The following is a 23,504-nucleotide window of genomic DNA, read 5'->3' as shown; positions in this document are numbered from 1 at the left end:
TCACTGTATGACATTGCCCAATAGAGCTGCAGGACGCTTGTCGTCATTGTGCAAACATTTGGCTGTTAGTCTTTTGTTTGGGTGAATGTGCCTATACACACCGGCTTAAATTTTTTACTAATTGGTTCGAGCTTTCTGTAATTAAAAATAGGCACCTTTGCTATCCTTCTCACTTGGATCGGGACAACACTGCAGATCTTTGGAAGATTTTGATTGCTTCTCCAAAAGTAAGTCTTCTCCTTAGATCTGGACTTTTTAAGGCTTTCTTTTAAGTCCAGACATCTATCTCGACACAACTATTCTATGTGTATATATGTATATTCCTACCGATAGAGGCCTTTTCCTGTGGTGGGATAGAGGGAGAGCTCCCACTGAGGTATTTGAACCTTGATTTCTTTTTTGTATATCTTTGTATATAGTTTCCCTGTCTATATTTTCCATTGTGTTTGCTGTAGACCATCATCAGATTGCTCAGTTTGTCTGTGGACTAATTAGGCACCCTAACTGCCACTTATTCCTAAAAAAGCATTTTTTCAGTTGATTAAGTCAATAAATGTACATACAAATTGGGGAATGACACCCTTTTTTCACCTGGAACTAAGTTATAGTTTGCATTCAAAATGTAGCCTTCACAGAGTGGGAAATGGGGGGTATGGTTTGAGAATATATTGAATAATATTGATTATTCTTTCTTCCTTGTCTGTTGATTATTTCAGATTCCCTTCTGTGCCCCAAATGTTGCAGCACTAGTTGAACCACAAATCATAACTACATTTGGTGAATACTTGAAAGTTACAGGTAATCTAATTAACATTAGGACCTGATGAAAGCTATGGACCCTGAGTGGGCGTGTCAGGCTGAAATATGTCAACCTTAATTTTAGCTGTATAGGTTTCATTGTTGATTCTCACATCATCACCTGTTTTTAATCCTACCCTTTTCCTTTTTATGGACACTAACACATAGGCATTTAGAAAATGAGGTAATTTTAACTCATCATTACCTTCTCACTGACATAGCCTTCAGTTCATTTTAGATAATGGGATACTGAAGTGAATAGAGACCCCGCGATGATGCTACCCACAAAATCATCCTATGGTGGTAATATTCACCATTGAAGTTAAAATACGTGGTTGAGGGTCTGTAGATAAAGATCTCAGAGGGCCTGGAATGATATGGTATGAGGGTTCATGTCTGTTGGTTATTAGTGTTTGAACAAAAAAAACTGAGTGAACCTAAGACAGCTTCTTTCTCCCCCCTTTACTGGTTTATATGACTCAATATGTATAACAGTTAGCCAGTGAATTCCAAACACATTAGATTTTACAACCCTACCAGATGCCATCAAACAAATGGACAAAATGGAACCCTTATGGTTGTAAATTATATAGGATCGGGTAAGAGGACAAACCTTATCTTGTCACTGGCTGGTCCCTTTAAACTTACCAGAGGATGAGACAGTCTTTACCAGAATCACAGGACCATATGACATCTGGTCACTCATATGCACTCTGTGACAATGTTTTGTTGCTATGCTACCAACTTTACTTTGTGTCATTATGGTTTGACCAAATAACTGAATAAAACAGCTCTCAAACTGAAGAAAAGTCAGAAATGTATGCATAGTAGGCTTTCAAGCAAACTGTTATTGAAACATGTTCTCTATTTGCATTCCACTGTCTGCTATTTGAGTTGTCCTTTTAAGGCATCCAGAAACTGTTAAAGAAAGCCCTCTGGTGCTAAAATGTGAAACTGCACCTAATGGAGTGGTTTCCAGTGACCAAAGAAATACTACAAATAAACAAACATTTTTTAGATATATTATGTAAAAGAGCTTAGTGGATTTTGTGGTATGGGGTACTGTATGTATGGTCAATGCACAGAAACATAACCCTTGCAGGTACAATTATGTTAATCTATTCTAACCTTGCAACAACAAAATAAAAACAATCAACAATTTCAAAGACTTTATTGACAGAAACTGTACCCAACCCAAGTTCCCTACATTTCGTGATGCAAGAGGAGACATTGTTAACCATCATCTTTAAAGCACATAGATTCATCCAAAGAAAGAAAGAGTCTAGATCACAATTTACAAGAGTGAGGGAAACAGAAAGATGGTGGGTGGAATGCTTGAGCTAACCTCCAATGATTACTCTAGGCCACCCTCCAGCCCATTCTTCATTAATGCTCATTATGCCACTTTAGAGAGGAAATCTGCAAGCCAATCAGACGAGTAGAGCCTAAACCACCTTCCCAACAGGAACCAAGCAACACCAGACAGGCTCAAGCCTATTTCGGCCTCTTCAGTGAAGTGCAGCTTGATTCTATTGTTATGGTGAACACAGGGCCCACACCTTTGGCCAACTCATTACATTTAGATCAGCACACAGAGAAAAACAAAAAAGGCCTGGGTGAAATACTTGAATTAATCTTAAGCACTGGTAATTACTCTGGGCCAGATACAAGACTGATTTGAACATAGCTCGTCTCTGTCTAGGGACATGCTGGGCAAAACAATAGATGAAATAGAATTTGGACTAAGTGAATACCAGTGGTTGAGATTAATTTGAGCCAATACTTTTCCTAAGTGTGACACTAAGTCCTATGGGTCTGCTAAACTAGGGTCCGATGTTCACACTGCCATTGCATTCGAGATGCACCTTACTGACAAGGACTAAATGACTAAAACTGGTCTCACATTACTTGTAACCCCATTTGGATGGGACCACGCCTGGCACTTTGATCTGCACTGTTCCTACTGCAGCAGGGCGAAGACTGATTTACATCCTCAATATAATAAAATCCTGCTCCGACTGGAGGGAATTAAAAAAAAATCATTTACCACCTTCCCATGCACAAACTTCTATCCCATAATGTTTCTCTGGGAAACAAACTGCTGAATCCCAACCGGTATGCCATTAATTCAGCTGGTACAGTGAGATTGGCTCTAACCATGGCTATACCTATACTGTGTCCAAACCATTAGGATAATTACAGACTCCCCCTTATCACCCAGGTAGGCTCACCTTTACTATGTCCAATAATTGATGGACCAGAGGGAGCCATCATTGCCCCCAGCATCCGTGATTTAGGGAGAAGTATGATCTTATCCTCAAGGGTGACTCTTAGAGAGTCAACAATTGTGTGCACAGCCAACCTTGCACCTATTACCAACAAGGGTAAGCATGAGGCAGGACAGTACCACAGCGGCGCAACACTAAGATATAAAGCTCTGCAGATCTTTCTCCTCTACGGGCAAAAGAGAGGCTAATTATGGTCTCTTACACTCACGTCTACCAACGATGCTCTTTAACAAAGGTGCACCCTCTACACATGCTCCTACCTCTCCCTCTGCATGTGCATGCCATGATTTCACCTTCCTGCTCATTTCAGGTATATTGGCCTTTAACTTTAAGCTCATCGGAACCTGGCTGAGGAGAAAACCCACCAGGTCTAAAGACAGGGGAAACTCTGTTAGAGCAGGTGAATTATTTCTGCTGCAGTCTGTTCCTCTCATGGAAGCCATTTATTCTATTATCTGGGTTTCGCCCCTTGGAATTTACTATTTGAGCCCCTGCACAGGTGGGATTGGCAAAAATAAAAGTATTTTGTCAGAAGTAGAGGAAAGGAGAAAGAAAGGGGATACCATGGGAAGAAAGGAAAAAATACAAAGTGAGAGAAAACAACAGATAATTTTAACAGGAAGGGATAAAGGACACACTGGAGTCAAAAGGTGTGAAAGAAACTGATCCGGTTCACAGAAGTTGTAGAGAGGATAGGATGAGAGTCCTAGTAGGCAGAGAAGCTAAACAGTGTCTTGGTTGCCCTAAGGCCCTCATTTCATACGATGAACATAACAAGCAAAATACTACATTATAACTTTATAGAATCCAAAACAAAGCAAGCAAATGGCAAAGACTTCCAAGGTGCCAGTCTTGGTGATTCAATTCAGGGTTAGAACTGACACACAAACATATTTTTTCAAAATTATGTACTGTGTCTATATTTGAAAGATATCCAAGCCAATGCAATTAAGTTATATATACTTTCAAAATGTACATTGTAGTGAACCAAGTGAGGATTAAATTCTATAAATTTCAATGTTTTAGTGCAGGTTTTTTTATTGAATTATCTCTCTGTGGGTAGGAATAGTAAACAGACAATGTAAATATGATGTAACCGTGTCAAGTTACTACAGCCACAAATTTTAAGCGCAATGAAAACCAATATCAGTTTGAGGGAATTCTACACATGACAGCTGACAATCCCATCAAGCGAGTTGCTCAATCACTGAGGTTTTTAACTAGTGATCTGCACCTGTGTCTAGGCTATATCTGTACCTATATGTTTGCATGAGTGTCATGGGAAAGAAGAGGGGGGAAAGCAGATATCATAGGGATATCTTAATTTCATTGGATACTACTATAAGGGGGTATTCACCCATGTAATGAAATCACCGTTGAAATATGCTGAATTTATTTACTAAATCTATGTGGGTAAAGCATTTCTTTTACTTAAACGACTAGCACTGGGATGGAGAATACTTCATTGTATCTGTTGTTTGGTAGTAGAGTTCTGAGCTCTTGTCCCTACTCTTCCTCCCCGGGAAGTCTTAGACTGTCTGCCCTTGCAACCTTGAGAATCGAGTGCAGAAAGGTTTCTATTTAGCCCAGGCTCCAAGCCTAAGTAGAATGGACCTCCTGTCCCCCCAACAATAGTGGCAAATGACCTGGATCAAAACGGTGTGGGTCCAGTATCCCTGTGGCCCCTAGAACAGGATCTGACACAATGATAGGCATAGATCTTCACGGTATAACACATAAAGGGATGGTGAAATGTATGCTAACAAAAGATGGAAAAATCTCTAAGGAGTTTACAGAGGATTTAGAATAATATTGACAAAGTTAGTCTAACTGCAGTTTTCAAACAGCAACCCTGAACACCAAACAATGCTATGTTATAAGTCTATTTGGGTCTATATGAATTTTAAACTTTGAAACTCTCTGTCCTGCCGGTAGCAGGGTCATGGTCAAAACTCCAGTCCAGAGGTAAATGTGTCGCTAGGGAGACACTGTAATACAATTGCAATTACACATTTACCAAAAAACATATATGAAGTTATGATTTTTTCAACTACAAAGTAAGGACTAGAGCAGAAGAAATTTCAATCCTAATTACGGCTTCCAAAAATAAATTTGTCATTATTAATTTAAGCATTGCACTGAAATTATGCAGATGTTTGGTAACCAGCATGAGTCTCTGGAGTAACTGATTTACTCTAAGATCTTGCTATCACACTTCCAAAAATGGTGCAAAAATGCATGAGAATTACCCGAAGAGAAGTTCAATCAACTTCCATCAATGTATTATTATTCGATGAATGAAACATCAACTGTCTCCAAAGCTATATGGCCAGTTTGATAATACAGCTTAAGAAAACAAATTCTCAAAGTGAGCATAATGGTATACAGTGCCAGATCACATTGGGCTACATCAAGGGCTATCACATTATAATAAACTTTGTGTTTGTGGTCATGCTGTTAAAAATAACCCTATATTGCCCAGTGTTTGGCGTTTTAGGAATTAAAATGCTCCAACCTTTTTCCCTATACACAATGAAGAAAACCTGAATTGTCTATGGTCTGGTGATTCTAAAGTTGTAAGAAAAGTTACATATTTTTGGTGAATTTAGTCAAATTAATTGTTAAATGTTTAATTAGGATGGATAGCACTTTAATTGATGGATAATGTTCTATTACCAACAAAATGTAGGCATCTACACTGTAAAGTCTCCAGCAATCTAAATAATAAACATCATTCAACACCAATATGCATACCATATGAATGCAATACGAAAGTTGAAAAACTTTCGGAAATTGAATTTGAGTTGAAACTGAGTGAGCCTGATGAAATTGAACAAATATTGTTGTAAGTTATACATGGCTAAAATACACAGAAAGATGCACAAATGGATGTTATGAAGCTGTAAAGTGCACCACATGACCCCAAGCAGTTTTAAGGCATGTGAAGACATATAATCAAACCAGGAAGGTGGAAAGCAAATAGTTGTGGTTACTGGTGCAGAAAGGGTGTTGAATGGGACAGATATTATCAACTAGTAAGTGTCTATCAGTTGAGTGGGGCATCAAAGCTCACCATCCCAACCGATCATCTTACATCATTCAATGGATTCCTGATTCCTATATGATGCTGCACGTGAGCAGGTACCTTTACATGTACATATTTTCAGAAGAATAAGATGCCCATTTGCACACAAAAAAACACTAGCCTACATCAGATAAGATGATACAGTCATTCACATATTCCCACTGTTGTGCACAAAGGACGAACTTCATATTTCAGCTTTCTTTAAGCTGAACTGGGACTGTTGGAAAATCACTAAAAATATGAAGCTAATTGTCGTTAATTCTGAAATTTAGAATGGTTTTAAATGTGCAACCTTTCCAACTCTTGTCATCCTCCAATGATAACTAACTAGAAAGTAACATTCCCCTCTTGCTTGTTCAGCATGCAAAATATCAAGAGAGAGCTATGGGCCACGCTGCAGCGTTGTGTGGATCATTGGATTACAACTTGTAAAGTACCTCTTTGGTCAGCAGAGCAGCAGGACTTAAAGTCTGTTCTGGCAAGGTCTTCCAACCATATCTGGAATATGGCAGTGGCTCTGTGACATCGTTATCATATTGCCCAACACTGAGCTTCCTGTTCCTCCCACCTGAATTACTTTCTTTTGAAGATGAACCTGTAAGAAGAAAGGGAAAACAAGAGAGAAAAAAAGGATTATTTCTATAACTTCTTCTGGAAACTTCCAGAATGCAATCTGAAGCCATGATAACAATGGCCCCTATTGTAATCAGCAACATTTACATGCCTACCATTCACTTCCAGGCATCAATGCAATGCAAAGACCCCCAACATATACTTCTTTGATTTTACTGTTCTGTTTACAGAACTTCTATCTTTAATTTGAGATTACTTTATTTTCACTAACACTCTGAACTATCATACTCAGGAAGAGATATAGTTAGTGAGGGTAAGGGGGAAGTATATTTCACAAAAAATAAATCTTAAAGTTCACGATGTAAAGCTATACCGCTGGCAAATACACTGTGAGAGACTGTCCATGGAACATAATAGAAAGATGGACAATAATAGGAAACACATTCCACCTCCTTCTGCATCAACACAACTAATCACATGTATGTTATTTAATGATAGGCGGCTAAAATGAGGCTCAGACATAGTGTTGGTAATTTAAAATGTTTTTAGGCTTATATGGTTAGTGAATAGTTTATTGTGTAGTTACTTAATACCATTACAAAAGCTCAAGATATATGCAAAATAAAAGAAATAGCATCATTTAAAAAAATCAAAATATGCAGAGTAAAAGCAGTAACATCAGCACGTGTGAACTTAAAAGAAAAAGCACTAAATGTGTGACGGTGACTAAAACCGTAACAGAAAGTGTTACGTTAAAATGTAGTCCAGGTAATTAAGAAGCAAGTGTTAATCATGTTGGTGGGGCCATGCACGAAAGTGCAGTTTGAGATACAAGAGACTCCTAGGCTAAAATGACGTTGCAGACTCTAAAATTGCAAGACCAGCGATAAAACCCTGAGACTTTAGTTAAGACTTATGTGAAATGCTATTCATTTTCAAAGTTATAAATATACTTATTAGATCCAGTATAATTTTGATTTTTAAACCTCATTTTTAGCATAGAAATTGGGTGATTAACAATTAATTTTCGTATTTGTACTCAATGGACAAGCCTTTTTTGTTATGGTTTGACAATTCGAAGCATGGCATTTTGTAGCCTCTGCCCTTATATAGCACTTTGATGACACTGCTCTACCTTTGTTACTGCTGGTTCCAGACAGTGAGACTGCAGCTACAGGAACAACGTGTAAACAGTTCTCTAAGAGCCAACTATAATTTTAATCGTTTCTGCTGCTTCTCTTTTACCTAACTTCTCAACACCCCAACTTTATTAGCAAATAGGAGGCTGTTAAAATAGTAGTACAAGGGGGCAACCTTGTGATGTCAAGTCCACTGCCCATGACATTTTGATGACTAAACATCCATGCATGGTATAGTAATTTTTTATACTCAAACTACGATAGCTTATTATCTCATAATTCACAGAAATTAGGCATGCAAAGCCTTGCTACGTAAGATTCACTTGGAATTACAACAAAGCCAATAACTGCCACTCAGAATTGACTCCTTCACTGCAATTTATAGTTCTTCAATGTTTGACTAGTAACAATTAACAAATATGCTTTTTCTCAAAAAACTACAATGCACAAGTGCAACACAATTCATACACACTATGGATTTTTAACCAAGTCGACAACAATATTTTTAAAGTTCTATGGGCCAGATGTACCAAAATAAAATTTTGCATTTCTTTAATAGCGACTTTATAGAAATCGCTATTTAAGAAATGCAAAATGTAATGTGCTAAGATACTTATTTCCTAATAGCAAAGTAGGAATCGCTATTAGGAAATCGCTAATCAGAAATCCCATTGCATGTGAGTCATTGGGCCTGTTTTGCATATCTTAAATAGCAATTTCTAATTAGAAAATCCCTATTTTTAGGAAATGCAAAACTAGGGGTGGCAATGGGAACACCCCCCCCTCTCTTGGTGCAGCCCAAAAATAGGGGTGCACCTGTAGAGCACACATGTTCCTAAGGTGCATGTGTGTGCTCTACTGCATTTAAAAAAAAAGACACTTTGGGGTGTTTTTTAGGTCGAGCATAGCAGCGCAAGCGCTGCTTTTCCGATGTGTTGTTATCTATTTGGGCTTTTAACCATGACCACCTCACACCCATCACTATTGCTCGTTCATGGGCTTGCCCTTCTAAAATCTTTTCTTATCATTTGTAAATGCTTTACATTTCTTTCTCCTTAGGGCGGTTTAGTTACCGCCTTTGACTTTGACCCTGTTACATGGCTAATTGCACTTTTGCGGATACGTTTGACTTGAGTGAACTTCTTATTCCTTTTGTGTGTCTCCTTCATGCTCATGGCATGGCGGTTTGAATCAGCTCCGTTATGTGAAACTGTTTTACTTTTCATTTTCAATTTATGAGGTAAGAAAAGTCCGGTTAGGAGTTTACAATGCTAATAGCTCTAACTCAAGCAATTGCAAGACCCATTGCATTGCAAATGCTTGTTTGAAATTGCAGACGGTTACCATCGACTTCAAGTTGATGGTAATTGCATCTCCTAAATGCCCAAGTCACATTTAGGAAACGCATGATACATCAGAAAAGGAATCGCAAATAGGAAATCCCTATTTGAGATTTCCTATTCTGGGAATTGCAAATTGCGATTTCTACAGGGTAGAAACTTCAATTTGCAATTCCTTAAAGGGCTTTGTGCTTAAGAAAAGCCCAGTTTGCATTCCTTAGTGGCCCGAAATAGCGATTTGGACCCTTAAGAAATGTAAAATGACTTCGTACATCTGGCCCTATGTTCTGTACTCGCTATCAAACATGTGTGAACATATTATACAAGAAAGGCTGACATACATCTTCATAGGAGAAATAGATCAAAATTGCTGTAAATAAATGTACGTTATTGCTATGGATGTCACCAGAAGGCCCAACACTTCACACCTCACTTTTTTTTAACTTGCTTTAAATTTACAGGTATGGAAAAGGGAGGTCTGTTAATACAGCTATTCTTCCCGCTCTACCACCACTGTAAATCAGCATGTGTTGTGTTGGGTATCCTTGCTGCTCAGCATTATGCTGTTTGCTCCAAAGGTTAATTCATTGTTTCCCATTGAGTTGGATACAGACACACAGAGTCTAAGTCCTACCTGACTTTAAAGTATGAAGTTTGTGCTAGATAAAGTGTTCCATTTTTGTTTGTATCTTAAGGGAAGGATGGACGTTCTCCTCAATATGTCACTTTTAATAATCTTTTATTTAGTAGAACATGTTTTTATGTTATATTAAAAGCTGTAAACAAATATATCCAAGTGCCTCTCAGTAAGAATTAGTTGGCCTGCCGATTCCCTAATTTCTATGACCCTCGGTTGCCCACTGAATAAAACCATCAATAACATTTTTTTTTTTGCAAATGAGCAGGAAAATTCACTTTTCACAGCGTTTCAATGCCACATTTCACGTTGCTCAAAAGTCAATTTCATGGTCACAACAAGGCACATCTGAAAGTGCACAAAGGGCTAATTCTCTTGCAAATGGACACAGGCGAAAACCACGTGTGTGACTGATGTAGGCTGAATGTGGTAAGAGAATTTATAGACAATTCATGACATGATGTTCCTTGCATCGGACATGATATACAGGGATGTATACAGAGAACAAGGCTATTCACAGCAACATATCAACTATTACTTAACTTTAAAGGCATTCTTTTATTAGAAAATAACTTCTGGTTGTAAACACAGCAAGTCGTCGGTTCACATAGCATGCACAATATACTCGAACTTTAAGTCAGTAAAAGTTGGAAGCATTAGCAAAACTAGTAAGTCTGTCGGGCATTATCAATCCTGACTAAAACAACAGTAGGAAAAAAAAACGACAAGCTAAGTAATTGAACTTGTAATGATCTAAAGTTCTTTGGAAGATATAAAACAGTCACTCGTGCATTGCTGTCATGACCTCAATAGTAGATGGAATGGAGCACTAAACAACCAATAGCATGAGGTAAGAGAGAAATGCTTCACCCCGTGTAGCTAAAACCCACTCTACGTATGTACCAATCGGTGGGCAGACAGCTGTGCTGCCAATCCAGACCTAACACATCCTCTGGCTTTTCCAATGCACATGGAATAGTCTTCAGTCCCACAGGCATTTAATTTGCAGTTTAGTATAAAGAGAATAGATTAGTGGACTTTAGTGAGGACCAGTACAAGGTCGGTGGTTAACCATCTCTTCTCTGAAATTCCAATGCAAATGTAGACAAATAAAGATTTTCAGTCTCTGCCCCCAGTGTTTGCCTTGTTTATTGAGCCACTCACCGAAAAAAGTTGGCAGAATATAACAAGCATTTGCAATGCAACGGATCTCGCGTTTGCTCGAGTTAGAGCTATTAGTGTTGTAAACGCCCAACCAGACTTTTCTTGCCACATAAATTATAAATGAAAAGTAAAACAGTTTCACATTGCTAACCGGACTTTTCGTGCCATATAAACTGAAAAGTAAAAGTTTCACAGGAGCAAGCTGATGGCCGCCATCAGCAAACACACAAAGGGAAATAAAAGTTTGCTCGCAGTGAAACCTATTGGTAAAAGTGCAATTATCCATGTAACCAGCAAAAGTGCAATTACCTATAACAGGATCGATGTCATGCAAAGCGCTCGACTACTGCCCAGCATGATCGTGCTGCGAAATAAAGAGAAAAAGTAGTCCAGAAACAAAACTGAAAACATCGAGCTTCGAAAGTTTTCAGTAACTGGTTGATGCACTCAAGGAGGGTTGAACACCAGAAAAGGCATGACATATGCATGCCTTTCACTAATGAAAGCAAGCGGATTTTAAAAGGCAAGCCCACGAACCAATGAAAGTGACTGATATGACATGGGCATGGTTAGAAGCCCAAAGAGAGATTACAGCAGGGGACGGAGCGCTTTGCGCTTGCCCCTAAAAATTAACAGAATGGCACACATCAAACAGCAGTTGTTTGCTGTCTACATGCTCTACATGATGAACGTTATCAACCATTCACCCTTCCCCAAAAAAAAGAGAAACTCTTCTCAGAATTTCAAGCTTTAATGCAAGTATTAAGCTCTAAGATACATCGTTGTCAATACAAAAGCATTGACTAAATACACATGGGCTGAAAAAGAATCTCACACGCTCAGACTAATAAAAAAAAAAGAGAGAGATCTTATGTTTTGCTCTCACGCATCTATTGTCACGCATGTCAAATACAACATGCCAAATAAGAAGTATTTTCATGCCTAAAAGAGTGGGCTAGGCTGGAAATTGTTTACAAGTATTGGCAAAGCCAGTAGGTATGGCATCAAGGGTCAACCTTTTGGCTTTGTTTTGTTATGGCTTTTGTAAAACTTTCTTGCAGGGAGAACCTCTGGACCCTTGTCAGTGTAAAAACAAATTGGCTAAAAACAAAAATATTTTTTTGTTTTAAAAAGCACTTATTTCCATGGTAATCCCTGACACTTAAGGGAACTTCTTTGTGTGTTCATTGTGAATGCGAAACTTACAGAAGTTGACCAATGGCTGAAGTGGGCTGCGTGCTGCATTGGGTGGAAGAACAAGCATTGGCACAGCCAATGGGTCTCACCAATGGGAGGCCTATCGAATTTGTCAATGCTTGTTTTATACATTTTTTCAGCTGCTGTGCAACATGATTAAGAGTATAAAATACAAAAAACCACTATGACGTGGACAGCGTGGGCTGCATTCAAAAACCTTTTTTTTCGTAGGACAGATGGGCAACACGGACAACAGGAGAGAGGGTGGGATACAATAGAACAGTAGAAAAATAGCATTATGATGTGCCAGCCAACACTGACCGTGTCATAGCGTTTATTTTCTCTACTTTCAATCATGCTGCTTAACAACGCTGCTAAAGCAAACATTGAAAAATCCTATATATCTCACAATAGCGACACCTATTGCTTCTACAATGCTTGTTTTTTGTATTGTTTTAAGGTGGCAATCCTATATATTGCTTAGCATCTGGTACCAGGATCCAGTAGTTTTTAAGTGGGGACGCACAGAGGTTAAAAATGTAAGGACTGCTGGTGTACCTCAAATTTGCATAAAATAAAATCATATTTTGGCAATAGCACTGATAGGTTGGAATCAACCCTGAAGTAACGCCCCCGCTCCAAACTGAAAGGCACTTGTTTTCAACAAACTGGGAAAATGATAATCAAATCACATCATTAAATTGACATAAGATGGTTTAACAAGAAAACTCTCTGTGTAACTCATCCCGATACATCTGTAAGAGCTTAAAGGTGCACTAGGCTGAGCAAGGACTGCAACACAGCTTGCAGGGGTGGGTGGTCAGTCCTATTTTAAAGCTCACTTACAAGTTTCCAGGGCTCTTTCAAATATTTTGCCACAATGGGCAGACATCAAAACATCACACAAAGGCACCTGAACAGCTGTGACTGCCAATTAGAAAATAAATAAAAGAAGGAAGCTGCGCATAGTCACTGCCTCACATTATAAAAAGGGAATCACCTATAATATTTGGTGGCATCATAACAAGGGACTAAGTCGTACCCTTTGGTGCCAGGTGTTTCTGAACGCAACAAAGCATTAATGAGCTTTGTTTACTATAAAATAAAATATGAAAAAACATGTAAACAACAATTATAAACCATAAGCTTTGAATTGCATTGTTCAGCGGTCAATAGCATTGAAAAATGTGAATTATGTCACAGATATATCTCCAACTATGCTGTGGGCAACACAGCAACTGGATGAAGGATGAGACCGAAGAGGAAATAAAAGGGCTGTGATGTGCCCAACATAGACATTATCATTGCTCTTTATTTTTTTTTTCTTATGGCGGATGGGGTAAAACAGAGACAATGTGAGGATGGGGGTGATAGGGATTAAGCAACACAGACAAGTGGGGAGTGGGAGGGAAGAAGTAACAGACAATGGTTGGTGGTGGGAGAGAAGCAGCAACGTGACGTTAAGAAGAAAGGTAAAAAAAGAAAAATAGTGCGTCAGTCACACTGCGAGCAGAGGAAGGATGCTAATCAAGATGACGCAGTCAGTACTTAATCCACTCTCCACACAAAAGAAAAGGAAGTGAAACCAGCATGTGTTGGCCAACTCTGAGGCAGCAAACAGGAGTGACAATGACGCCAACGAACGGTAAGCAAGGGTCAGGCTCCAAGCCTCTTATAGAAAGCAATACCTCTTGCACATGACAGCACATCCCTTGTCACTGGCTAGGTTTAAAAATGTGAAAGATACAACTACAGATCGATAAATGAAGAGGGCTGACTAAAAGCACTCTACATATAATTTTAGTAAAATCAAAAGGTCTAGTGAGGCTACTTCCCAAGCTCCTTTAAATGTTCTAAGCACTCTACACAAGTTGTCTCATTTCAGCCACTGAGTATTACACAAAAACAAAATATGTATCTGTCTGTAAGAGAGTACCTACCAAATGTAAACTTCCGGCAGGTCTGACATTCCTAGGTACCTCTCTGCTGTACGGCTGAAAGCACTTGGGAGACTAGCCTGCTTATGAGAAGAGTAAAGCTTTGTTAATCTTGGAACCAACAACTGTCTCAGTTGCGATTTGAAACCACAGTGGGTTTCTTTCTTACTGGAGCACAATATCAAACGTGGTACTTAAAAAATTAAAATAATAATAATAATGCAACCACTGCATTTTGGGAATTTTAGTGCTGCTATCTGCTGCAAATAATACAGGGTAACATTGAACTCGGCTACACTGCACCCACTACTTCCACAGAGTTGCTTAGCTCCAGGATGACTTCCAACTAACTTTAGGAATATGGAGTAGACAGTAATAGTATCCTTACCTTCAAAAGACTTTAAAAATGAGTGCTCGTGAGCATCTGGATTATTGTCCTCACTGGGACTATGTTCTTCCTTTAGAAGCAAAGTATAACTATCAAGAAGCTACAATATAAAGAGGCAAAAACAATTTTTAACTTTAGGAAACCTGCTCTGAAAGCTATCCAATGGACCAGCAGGTGAATGAAATGAATTTGAGAACCTGTGAGCCACGTACACAGCCATCAACTGGAAGCATCCCAAGTACCTCCAGAATCTGGCTCTCTCCTATGTCCATGTCAGAGCCTTTGGGTGCAGCTGGTGTACCCTGAACGTCTAATACACAGCGAGGTGAAAAACAAGGACACTGAAAGCAACAGTGGCACAGTCCTTGAATAAACTTGATATCGCACTCAAAGTCCAAACGTGCTGAAAATCAGGAAGGATCTGAAGGTCATGCTTTTTGTAAAAGCAAGGATAAAGACCCCCGTGTGCAATCCATTCCATGCTTTCTCCATCAGAAGGCGCTGGATACAAAAGGGGAAACAGAGTATAAATCTCCATGCAACAAACGGTAAGCTTCCCTAAGCCATTATATTGAACACAGTCGTTTATTCCCACCTGACAATTCCAAAAGAAACATAACATCAAACTAGCGAGGACCATGGAAGCAACAGCTATCTGTATTTTGAACATTCTTGTGAGTACTGCCACAACAAGACATGAATGGACCTAGGGACACCAACTTCCCCAGACATAGCTAGCAGAAAACATTTAATCACAGCACAAAACATGAAACAAATAAATATTACTGGTCGGAGATGGAAAATTTCAGTTACATCACTTGTTGCCCCAAAGCAAGCAACAGGATTCTTTCCAGTGTGTGCTATCCTCTCTTTGATTCATCGGCAAGCCTAAATAAGGTCTATGGCTCAGGCAGCGGTAGGAGCAGGTGGGAATCTCAGCACTACAACTTAAAAGCATCAGTGCATCAGCTTGAGGCCCAAGTCTCTCTAGTCCATGCATCTGGTCGGCAATAAGACTTTTGATATGTGGAGAGAACACAAGATTCCAGTCAGTTTATGTCTTCGGCGATCTTAGGAGGGAAAGTCAGGACACTAACAGAGGTGAGAGAGTGTGTGTGTACGTTTAGCAACTGAGGCTTTAGATCCATTCTTCCTATTTTTTTCTACAGGTCTCTTCCACTGGATTACATCCACATGGGGTTCTGACATTGCTCTCACTCCACTGACTGACTGACTGACTTGCCTAGTGAATGGACTTTCGATCTATTCAACCACAGTTTTGATTTCCTCTTCACGTCCTTGAACTACCTACCTCACTTATTTTTCCTGGATCTTAATGTTGACTCCTTTTAGTCTAGGTCAGGTGTGTCCAACATCAGGCCTGAACCATGGCAGATTCTACGCATACCACAGACTTACATACATACAATTCAGCTAAGCTTAAAGCATTAACATGCATTAAACATAACAGCTATGTCCACAACTTCCATTTATATTTAGTTTAATTATTTATCCTAAAAATATGTCACCACCAAAGTTGGCCATCCCTCGGTCTGAGAATACATTTGGTTTATTTGTTCTTGTCACTTCTGCAATACTGGCTGCTTTACATGAGTCATGGTTGGTATTCTCAAACACACATGCCACAACCACTTTTGATGCTTCTCATGTATGTTATGGAGCCAACACTGGAGTCCCTCAAGCGGAACATTTATCACCCACAGGACAGAGCCTAACCATGGCAGGACAGTCAGCATGTACCCTTGCTAAGATGATTAACTTCAAATACTGCATGCGCCAGATTACCTGACGTTATTACCAAATTACTGGATGCAAAAGGCTGTTTTTAGCTTAGTTCACAGATCTCTACTGGAAGCAATCAATCAGTGCAGGAAACGAGGGGATCCAAATGGATCACAGATCTGGCAACTATTATTGAGTTGGATCTGGGATCCATACCTAATGAAATACCGTGAATTAAATTCCAGAGTAATTTGCTAACACTAAGATGCATTCAACAGCGCCTGCAAGTTTTCTTCTTTCTGTTGCAGCAGCAACCTGCAGCAACTGATGGGGGCCTCTCATGTTCAAAAAACAAAAACTTGATTAAGGTCTTTCATCCTCCTTTTATTCAAGTATTATCATGGCTGGGCGCTATAGGAAGCCTAACATCTGGACACCACTGCAATTGAGGGAAACAAAGATAATTCAACTTGTTTTCATTTCACAATTACTTAAGAGAAACTTCAATTTAGAGGCATATTCTATTTAAGAGATATACTTGCACTGCAAATGTTATGCGTATAAGGATTTAAAAGACTGTCCTTAAGAGACTTTATTAGGAGGAGCACTTTTGTAACCCCTTAATACGAAAAATTGAAAAAAGAGTTTAAAACCCTTTAACCAACCCTCGGTACTGCATTGTAAGTCAAAATCCAGCAAGTGTGTTAACCACCAGAGTTATCTTACCAATAACATTCCCTGAAAAATGCTGCACACACAGATCTCTACAGCAGATACCTTAATCCTGATAACAAAATTTAAATTGAAGCCTCTATGTGTCTAATTAAACCAGAACAAATTTACTGTCATGTTTATCTTTATTATCAATTTATTTCCCTCAGAGTTTAAGATAATGTATATACTGATTTTCAGATTCTGCTTTTCAGGACTCCCTCATCCTAGAGACTTCACCACTTTTCCGCAGTCCCAGCATGACCCCCATTTTATGGACTCCCAGAATAGTATTTTTCCATTTGCAGCATGCAATCCATTCAGTGTGAATAAAATAAACGTAGGGGCACTTCCTACCAAATATAATGGCCCATCCAGGCTAAATATATGGCATGAAAGAGAAAAAGCAAGTGGGCACCTGCCCTCCTTCGACGCAAGTTGGGTGCCAGACAAACGTGTAAGTAATCCCAACCATAACAAACAAAGCAGAGAAAAAAGATATCCCACGGAATAGCTCTATTTTTTGACAAAATAAAGGAATGTGATGATAGTTCTTTAGATAAACACAGACTTGCTCAAAAACAAGTTTACACCCGTTCTTACAGATCTCCGAACTGACTTCATGCTCTCAGCACATGACTTCATGCTTTGGGCATGAGTTCTTCCAACTTAAGTTCAATACTAGACAGTGCACTATTTGGTGTGGGATATAAACAATGCCAATTAGTGCAGTCAAAAGAAAGGGTCAGCCAGATTGTACAATCATGAAATCTAAATACAACTACAAGCCTTTAAACGTGCAAAGTACAAGTGCTATCAGTGCAATCCCGTGGAAGAAATATTAAATAGCAATGGTGGATGGTTAGAATGAGAACCAGCGATACGAACTTATACATTCTGTAAATTCACGATTATCTCCTTATTCTCTAAAGCCTAAACTATTACAACATTCAGATCTCTGCTATAAAGGATCACGTTTCTGGTTAAAGCAAACCTTTAACATCCTATTGGCCATGTATTAAATTAATGCTTTCAAATACAGTGCGAAAGAAATCAAAACAAGATTTATTTAAAGAAAGACGCAGTGTAGAAGCGGTTAGAGCACCAACCCGATTTGCTGTTCCTTGTCCACTTCTTAGCACACAGGGCGTTTCTTCGACGTGACAACGCTGGCTAATCGTTAACACAGGCAGCAAACAGTACACGAGGCCGCCCATAAAGGGGCGTTCTCTGCCCTCTTCTCCATCACCACTTGCCACCGTTCTTTGGGGCACTATGCAAGTACCTTCACAGTGCCATGCCGCGCGTCTGTGCCCATTCCAGACTTCAAGACAGGTGCATATATAAAGAAACAGTAACGTTTCTGTCGTCTTGATATTGTTCAAAGGATCCTGGCATCACAAACATTTTCCGCACTTGACATTTCTGGCATTCGAGTCAAAATTTACGAGTTTTAATCTATGATAAATTAAGAGGAAAAGTTCGACTGGCAAAAACGGATGGCGAAAAGTGTGGGTGGGGGTGGGGGTGGGGTATAGTCCGGGAGCAAGGATAATGACGAGAGAGAAGACAGCAGGATTAGATGAGAGAGAACAGTAGGGAAAACGATAAAAGAGAGAATGGGATATTTTATATACAACATCATCGTGTAATTCGAGTTCACCCCTCGGCCTTGCTAAGCACCGAACTGTTGAAGCATTCTTTGACAAAGAACCACTGGCCAAAAGACGCAAGGGATGCCTGTTGCTATCAGGGGTAGATCCCAATGACTATCAACACCCTTGACCACAAGAGAAACTTTATGCCCAGCAAGCAGACACAAGGATTGGCAAAGGCAACAGGTCTGGCTTCCATTATGGGTCGTGACTAACCTAAATTAGCAAAGCCCCTGCAGTAAAAATAAAATAAAATAAAAGTTTTCTGTATTAAATGCATCTATGAGAGACAGAATTAAATCTATGATAATTGAGTGTACTTTTCATATGTATTATACCCTCTCACACGTATCAGTGTAAGAGCTCTATGGCAGGTGGAATGATCAGTTCAACAGCAAATAGCATGAGGTGAAAGAGATACACTTCTATGGTTACTGTAACTAATGGGCAGCAATAAGTTTACAAACCGCTGCGCACGACCTAAAGAAAAACCTGTGGTGCCGCCAGGATAGAGGTCATCGTAGATTGTTTTACGCTCAATGAACCAAAACGTTAGTACACTGCCAACAAAATGACACTGCAACTAAAAAGAAAAATATATGTTTCCCAAAAGGCTGTTTTTTTTAACTGTGAACCTGGCCCAAGGGAATTACAGCAATTTACAACTGAACCAATTTACATTACACATTTTTTTTTTTTTTTTTTACTGGACACAGAGAGAATACAATTTACATTACATATATTGTGCATTTTTTTTATACTGGGCACAGAGAGAATCAGCGCTTTGTCTGGAATTAGAGGAAGTTGTGCCCAAGCCCTGGTTCAAGCCTGTTTTCCCCTGTTCCAAAGATTGCAGCTCTAGACGATAGGGCATATCTTGAGCATCTGTATTTAGGATATCCCTCATTGCATGGGATGACATTACTGACACTACGTCATTCAGCAAATACCAATGGGTCGCACGTTTGTAGAGTTACTCAGACTTATTATTCACGGCGGATGCAACCACACGAGGGACTCAAAGCGAAATAACCATACACGCCACAGGGTGGTAGCATAATTGCACCGATACTGGGAAACAGTGGGCCTTATCCACAGACGCATGTGCATGCAAGTGTAATTTATGTGTGCGAAAAAATGATGTCCAGATGGGAATACCCTAATTCAAAGAATAGAGATCAACGTACATTTCTGCGGACAATCTGTCATTATGGCGGATTGTTGGCTTTAGTAAGGCTGAAATTATGCGTAGAACCGCGAGGTTCAGTGACCGAGTGGAGCAAAAGTTAGGGAACAAAAAATGTGCACGCTGGCTCAGCCCGTTTAAAGTTATTCCTGAAAGCAGCAGGAGTAAAAGCCTCCCAGGGCTAAAGGTGCAAGAGAAGTGTTTCTCCACCAAGGGTAAAAATTATTCCCGATGGCGAAGGAAATGAAAAAAATATAGATATGTTTGCATTCTTCAATGTAATGCACGACAAAAATGGAGCGTAGCCAAGAAGCACACATGAAAGTCTACAATTTTCGTCTACTTTGCAGCGATTTCAAAAACTCTCCGAATCTACCCAAAATCTAAGAACCGTGAAAATCCTCGTTCTAAGATTAGAATGCTGAAATTGATTAATGTTGCAAAGCTTACACTTATGTACTACTATGACACAGTGACAAGGTGCTTATGCCTTTGAAAAAACATGTAACAGGTGGCTTATAAAAAAAACTAAAAATCCTACTCTTTATTTGTCAAATTAAAGAAGAATTTTTACGAAATACAACATGATCTGACTGAAAATGGCACTCATCAGGTAATCTGATGGTCACTGAATACATTTTTTTGCCTACTGTACAAACGCAGTAATACATTTCTAGCATTATAGTGACAGCGTGTGCTCTACGTATTGTTAACTCTAGGAGTTCACCTTCAAACCTGATGTAATTGTATCAACATAACAAAGCCAACATGCAATCACTATCACTACCAAGGCGGATGGAATTATGCATACAATTCACTTCACCTTTCTTACTCTGACTGGAAAGTGAGAAGAGTTTGTAATCGTCAAGTCCAGTCTTAAAAACATAAGCAGCAGTTTGTCAAAGAGATAGTCTGACATTGGACCTCTGTCTCTGAAGCACAGCAAATCAGACAAACATTCAATCTATTGACCTTAAATACTGATGCAGTTTCTAGTCCAGTGAAAAGATTTATTCTGAAATGACTACTGGATTATTTGACAAATGTACAAAAAAGGTAAACAATTATCCACACACTACATCATGTATAAGTCAAGGGTCAAGAGTACAACTCGAGGTGCTCTTTTCCTTCATTGTAAATTGACTAACATTTCTTCAGTACCTCTAGCTGAATGCATCTAGGAATATGTAGAGCATGACAGCTACTCTGAGGAGTGTCCTGGTACTAAATCTAAAGACAGAGAAGTCCAATAATCAATTCAGGATACACCCATAGCGAATAGTGTTATTTTAACAGGTCTTTCGAATGAAAACTCATTGCTGGTGTAGCGCAAATAGATAGCCAGGGATTTCCACTCTTTGGCATCAAAAACCTAAAGGAACCCCCCAGATCTGGTATGAGTGAACCTGTGGATGTGAGTCAGACTGGCATCAGAAGATGTGTTATAGAGGGCCTTTAATGCAAATCTAATCAGAAAGATATTTAGGCCAATTGTGTAGAATGCATGGTGGCTGTCAGAAGAGCTTTAAACAGAATCTGCTTTTTTTACAGGTGGCCAAGGCTGAGATGATGCAAGACTGAGATGCGTTTAGGAGTCTTCAAAATAAGCCATACTGCAGTGTTTGTATTGTTTGCAGTGTACTACTCAGCCTGTCTGGAAGGCCAAAATAAAGAACAGTGGCGTAGTGTAGCCTAGATGCAATTAAGACAGACTACTATTTTGCCTGAAGCGAATGGTAAGAAAAATTGAAGAACTTTTTAAAAGTTCAAACCAGTGCTACGCACATGCCGACAACTGACATCACTTGAACCTGGAAAGACTGTCTACAGTCAAATTTTACTCCCAGATTTCTAGCCACCTTGACAGGCTGAGACAGTGAAAGTAGGGATTCCAGCCAATAATTTGAGTATCACTTCACCTTGTTGTGCCCAAAAAGTATTATATCACTTTTATCAGAGTTGCACTGCAAATAGATCTCCCATCTGCTCAAAGCCCCTAAATGCACACATTTTAGAAGTGCCCATCTGTGTACGAGATGACTGTGAAGACAAATAACTATCAGGGCAGCTAAAGGAGCCATACAGATGTTAGACAGAGTCAAGCTTAATGAAGAGCCCTCTTGCACCAAAAGGGTAGACATTTGTTGTGCGTTGAGTAATGGACCATCCAAACAGCTGGCAGTCTGTCCTCCAGTAAGGACTTAATACAGCCAAGCACCAAGACACCCACCCCAGTGGCTGCCAGCAGGGAAAAAATAATGGAATGTGACACAGTATCGAACACGGTGGTTAATCTAAAAGAATAAGTGCTGAGTTCACAAATAAAATTTAAAAAATGCAACCCATAATTTTCTGGCCTGGTAGTAGGATTTTGAAATGAGTCACAAGCATGTTATCACTCCAGTGAATACAGTAGTTCCCCTAAGGCACAAATAGTTCGGGAGCGAGCAGAGGGGCAAATATGTAAACCATACGGAGCAGTTTTAGGGGAATGTTTCAATTTCAGAACAAAAATATTCCTAAATGTACTTGGAGCACCAAGTATGCAACACATTAAACATGTAGCCCAATAAAGTGCTCATATAGAGTGTGTCAATAGTCTTAGAAAGTGGTAGTAGCAAATACCAAGTACACTTAAAATGGGTCTACCTAGAAGTGAAGGGAAATATATGGCTAAATGAAGCTAATCAGTGTGACTAGTGAAACAGTAAGTTTATTGTCTATATAAAATATATGGCCCAACGTTTGCTATGGGAAATATTTCTGGTGGTATTGCACACAGTATCAACTTGAGAGCAATGACATGGTGACCTAATCTCCGCATGACAGCTGTAAAATACAAGTTGCTAATATCATTATAAAGTAAGCACGGAGGAGCACAGCTGATTTGGCTCTTGTGTTGTAAAAAGATTTCTTAAAAGTACTAGACACATATCAAGTACAGCACAAGAGGCACTGAAACCCAAAATAAATGCAGTGTGGTTGGTGACACCATTTCGGTTCAGCCGAGGCAGCAGTGATTCCCAGTCATATCATAGTAGGTAGAGCACAGATTATTCCAGGCAGCAGCAAGTGACAGTCAGTCAGTCAGTCAGTCTCTCTCTCTCTCGTTCTCCGACAGCAGGCCAATATTCTTCAGGTACAGCACATGCAACACGATGTTTATGAGTGTTTTTCTTAACGCAGGTATATTTACAGAGTGGCTTTCAAGTCAGAGTCAGTCTCAGTCTCTCTCTCTCTCTCTCTCTCTCTCAGTCTCTCTCTCTCTCTCTTTTATTCAGGTACAGCACATGCAACACGCTTTTTATGAGTGTTTTTCTTAATGCAGGTATGTTTACAGAGTGGCTTTCAAGTCTGGGGAGGGAGTTAGCCGTCAGCCCAATACACAACCGTGGCACAAGAGGCCTTTTTCACTAAAAAGTCATAAAAATATCTGCTTGAGTACACTTTTACAACTTGTTGCTAACAGCAAGCATACCTAAAATTATTATTGGCAAGCCGAGGCGTACTTCTGCGAACGTCATGTGACTTTTTCAAAATGCTCCTATTCACTCTGTGCGGCATTCTACACAGCGGTGAACTCCTCAGAGGGGGAATGGAGCCTCCTGTGCAAATGATTTTATTTTTCTTCTCCGGAGGGAAAATATTTTTCCATGTGGACAA

General features: G+C 39.4%; 1 protein-coding gene across 4 annotated transcripts in view; it reads right to left on the bottom strand.

Annotated features, from left to right (window-relative positions):
• TNS3 (tensin 3) overlaps nt 1–23,504 on the bottom strand; it is a 752,439-nt gene that overhangs the window by 121,651 nt on the left and 607,284 nt on the right. For all 4 annotated transcript variants that reach the window (XM_069216157.1, XM_069216170.1, XM_069216149.1 and 1 more), the window contains one exon: nt 6,609–6,766. In XM_069216157.1, the coding sequence (XP_069072258.1) occupies nt 6,609–6,766 (158 nt within the window). The remainder of the gene's footprint in view (nt 1–6,608; nt 6,767–23,504) is intronic.

This window comes from Pleurodeles waltl, chromosome 2_1 (assembly GCF_031143425.1).
Source record: "Pleurodeles waltl isolate 20211129_DDA chromosome 2_1, aPleWal1.hap1.20221129, whole genome shotgun sequence".
NCBI lineage: Eukaryota > Metazoa > Chordata > Amphibia > Caudata > Salamandridae > Pleurodeles > Pleurodeles waltl.
The sequence above is the reverse complement of the archived record's forward strand: the minus strand, read 5'-3'. Positions and strand labels throughout refer to the sequence as shown.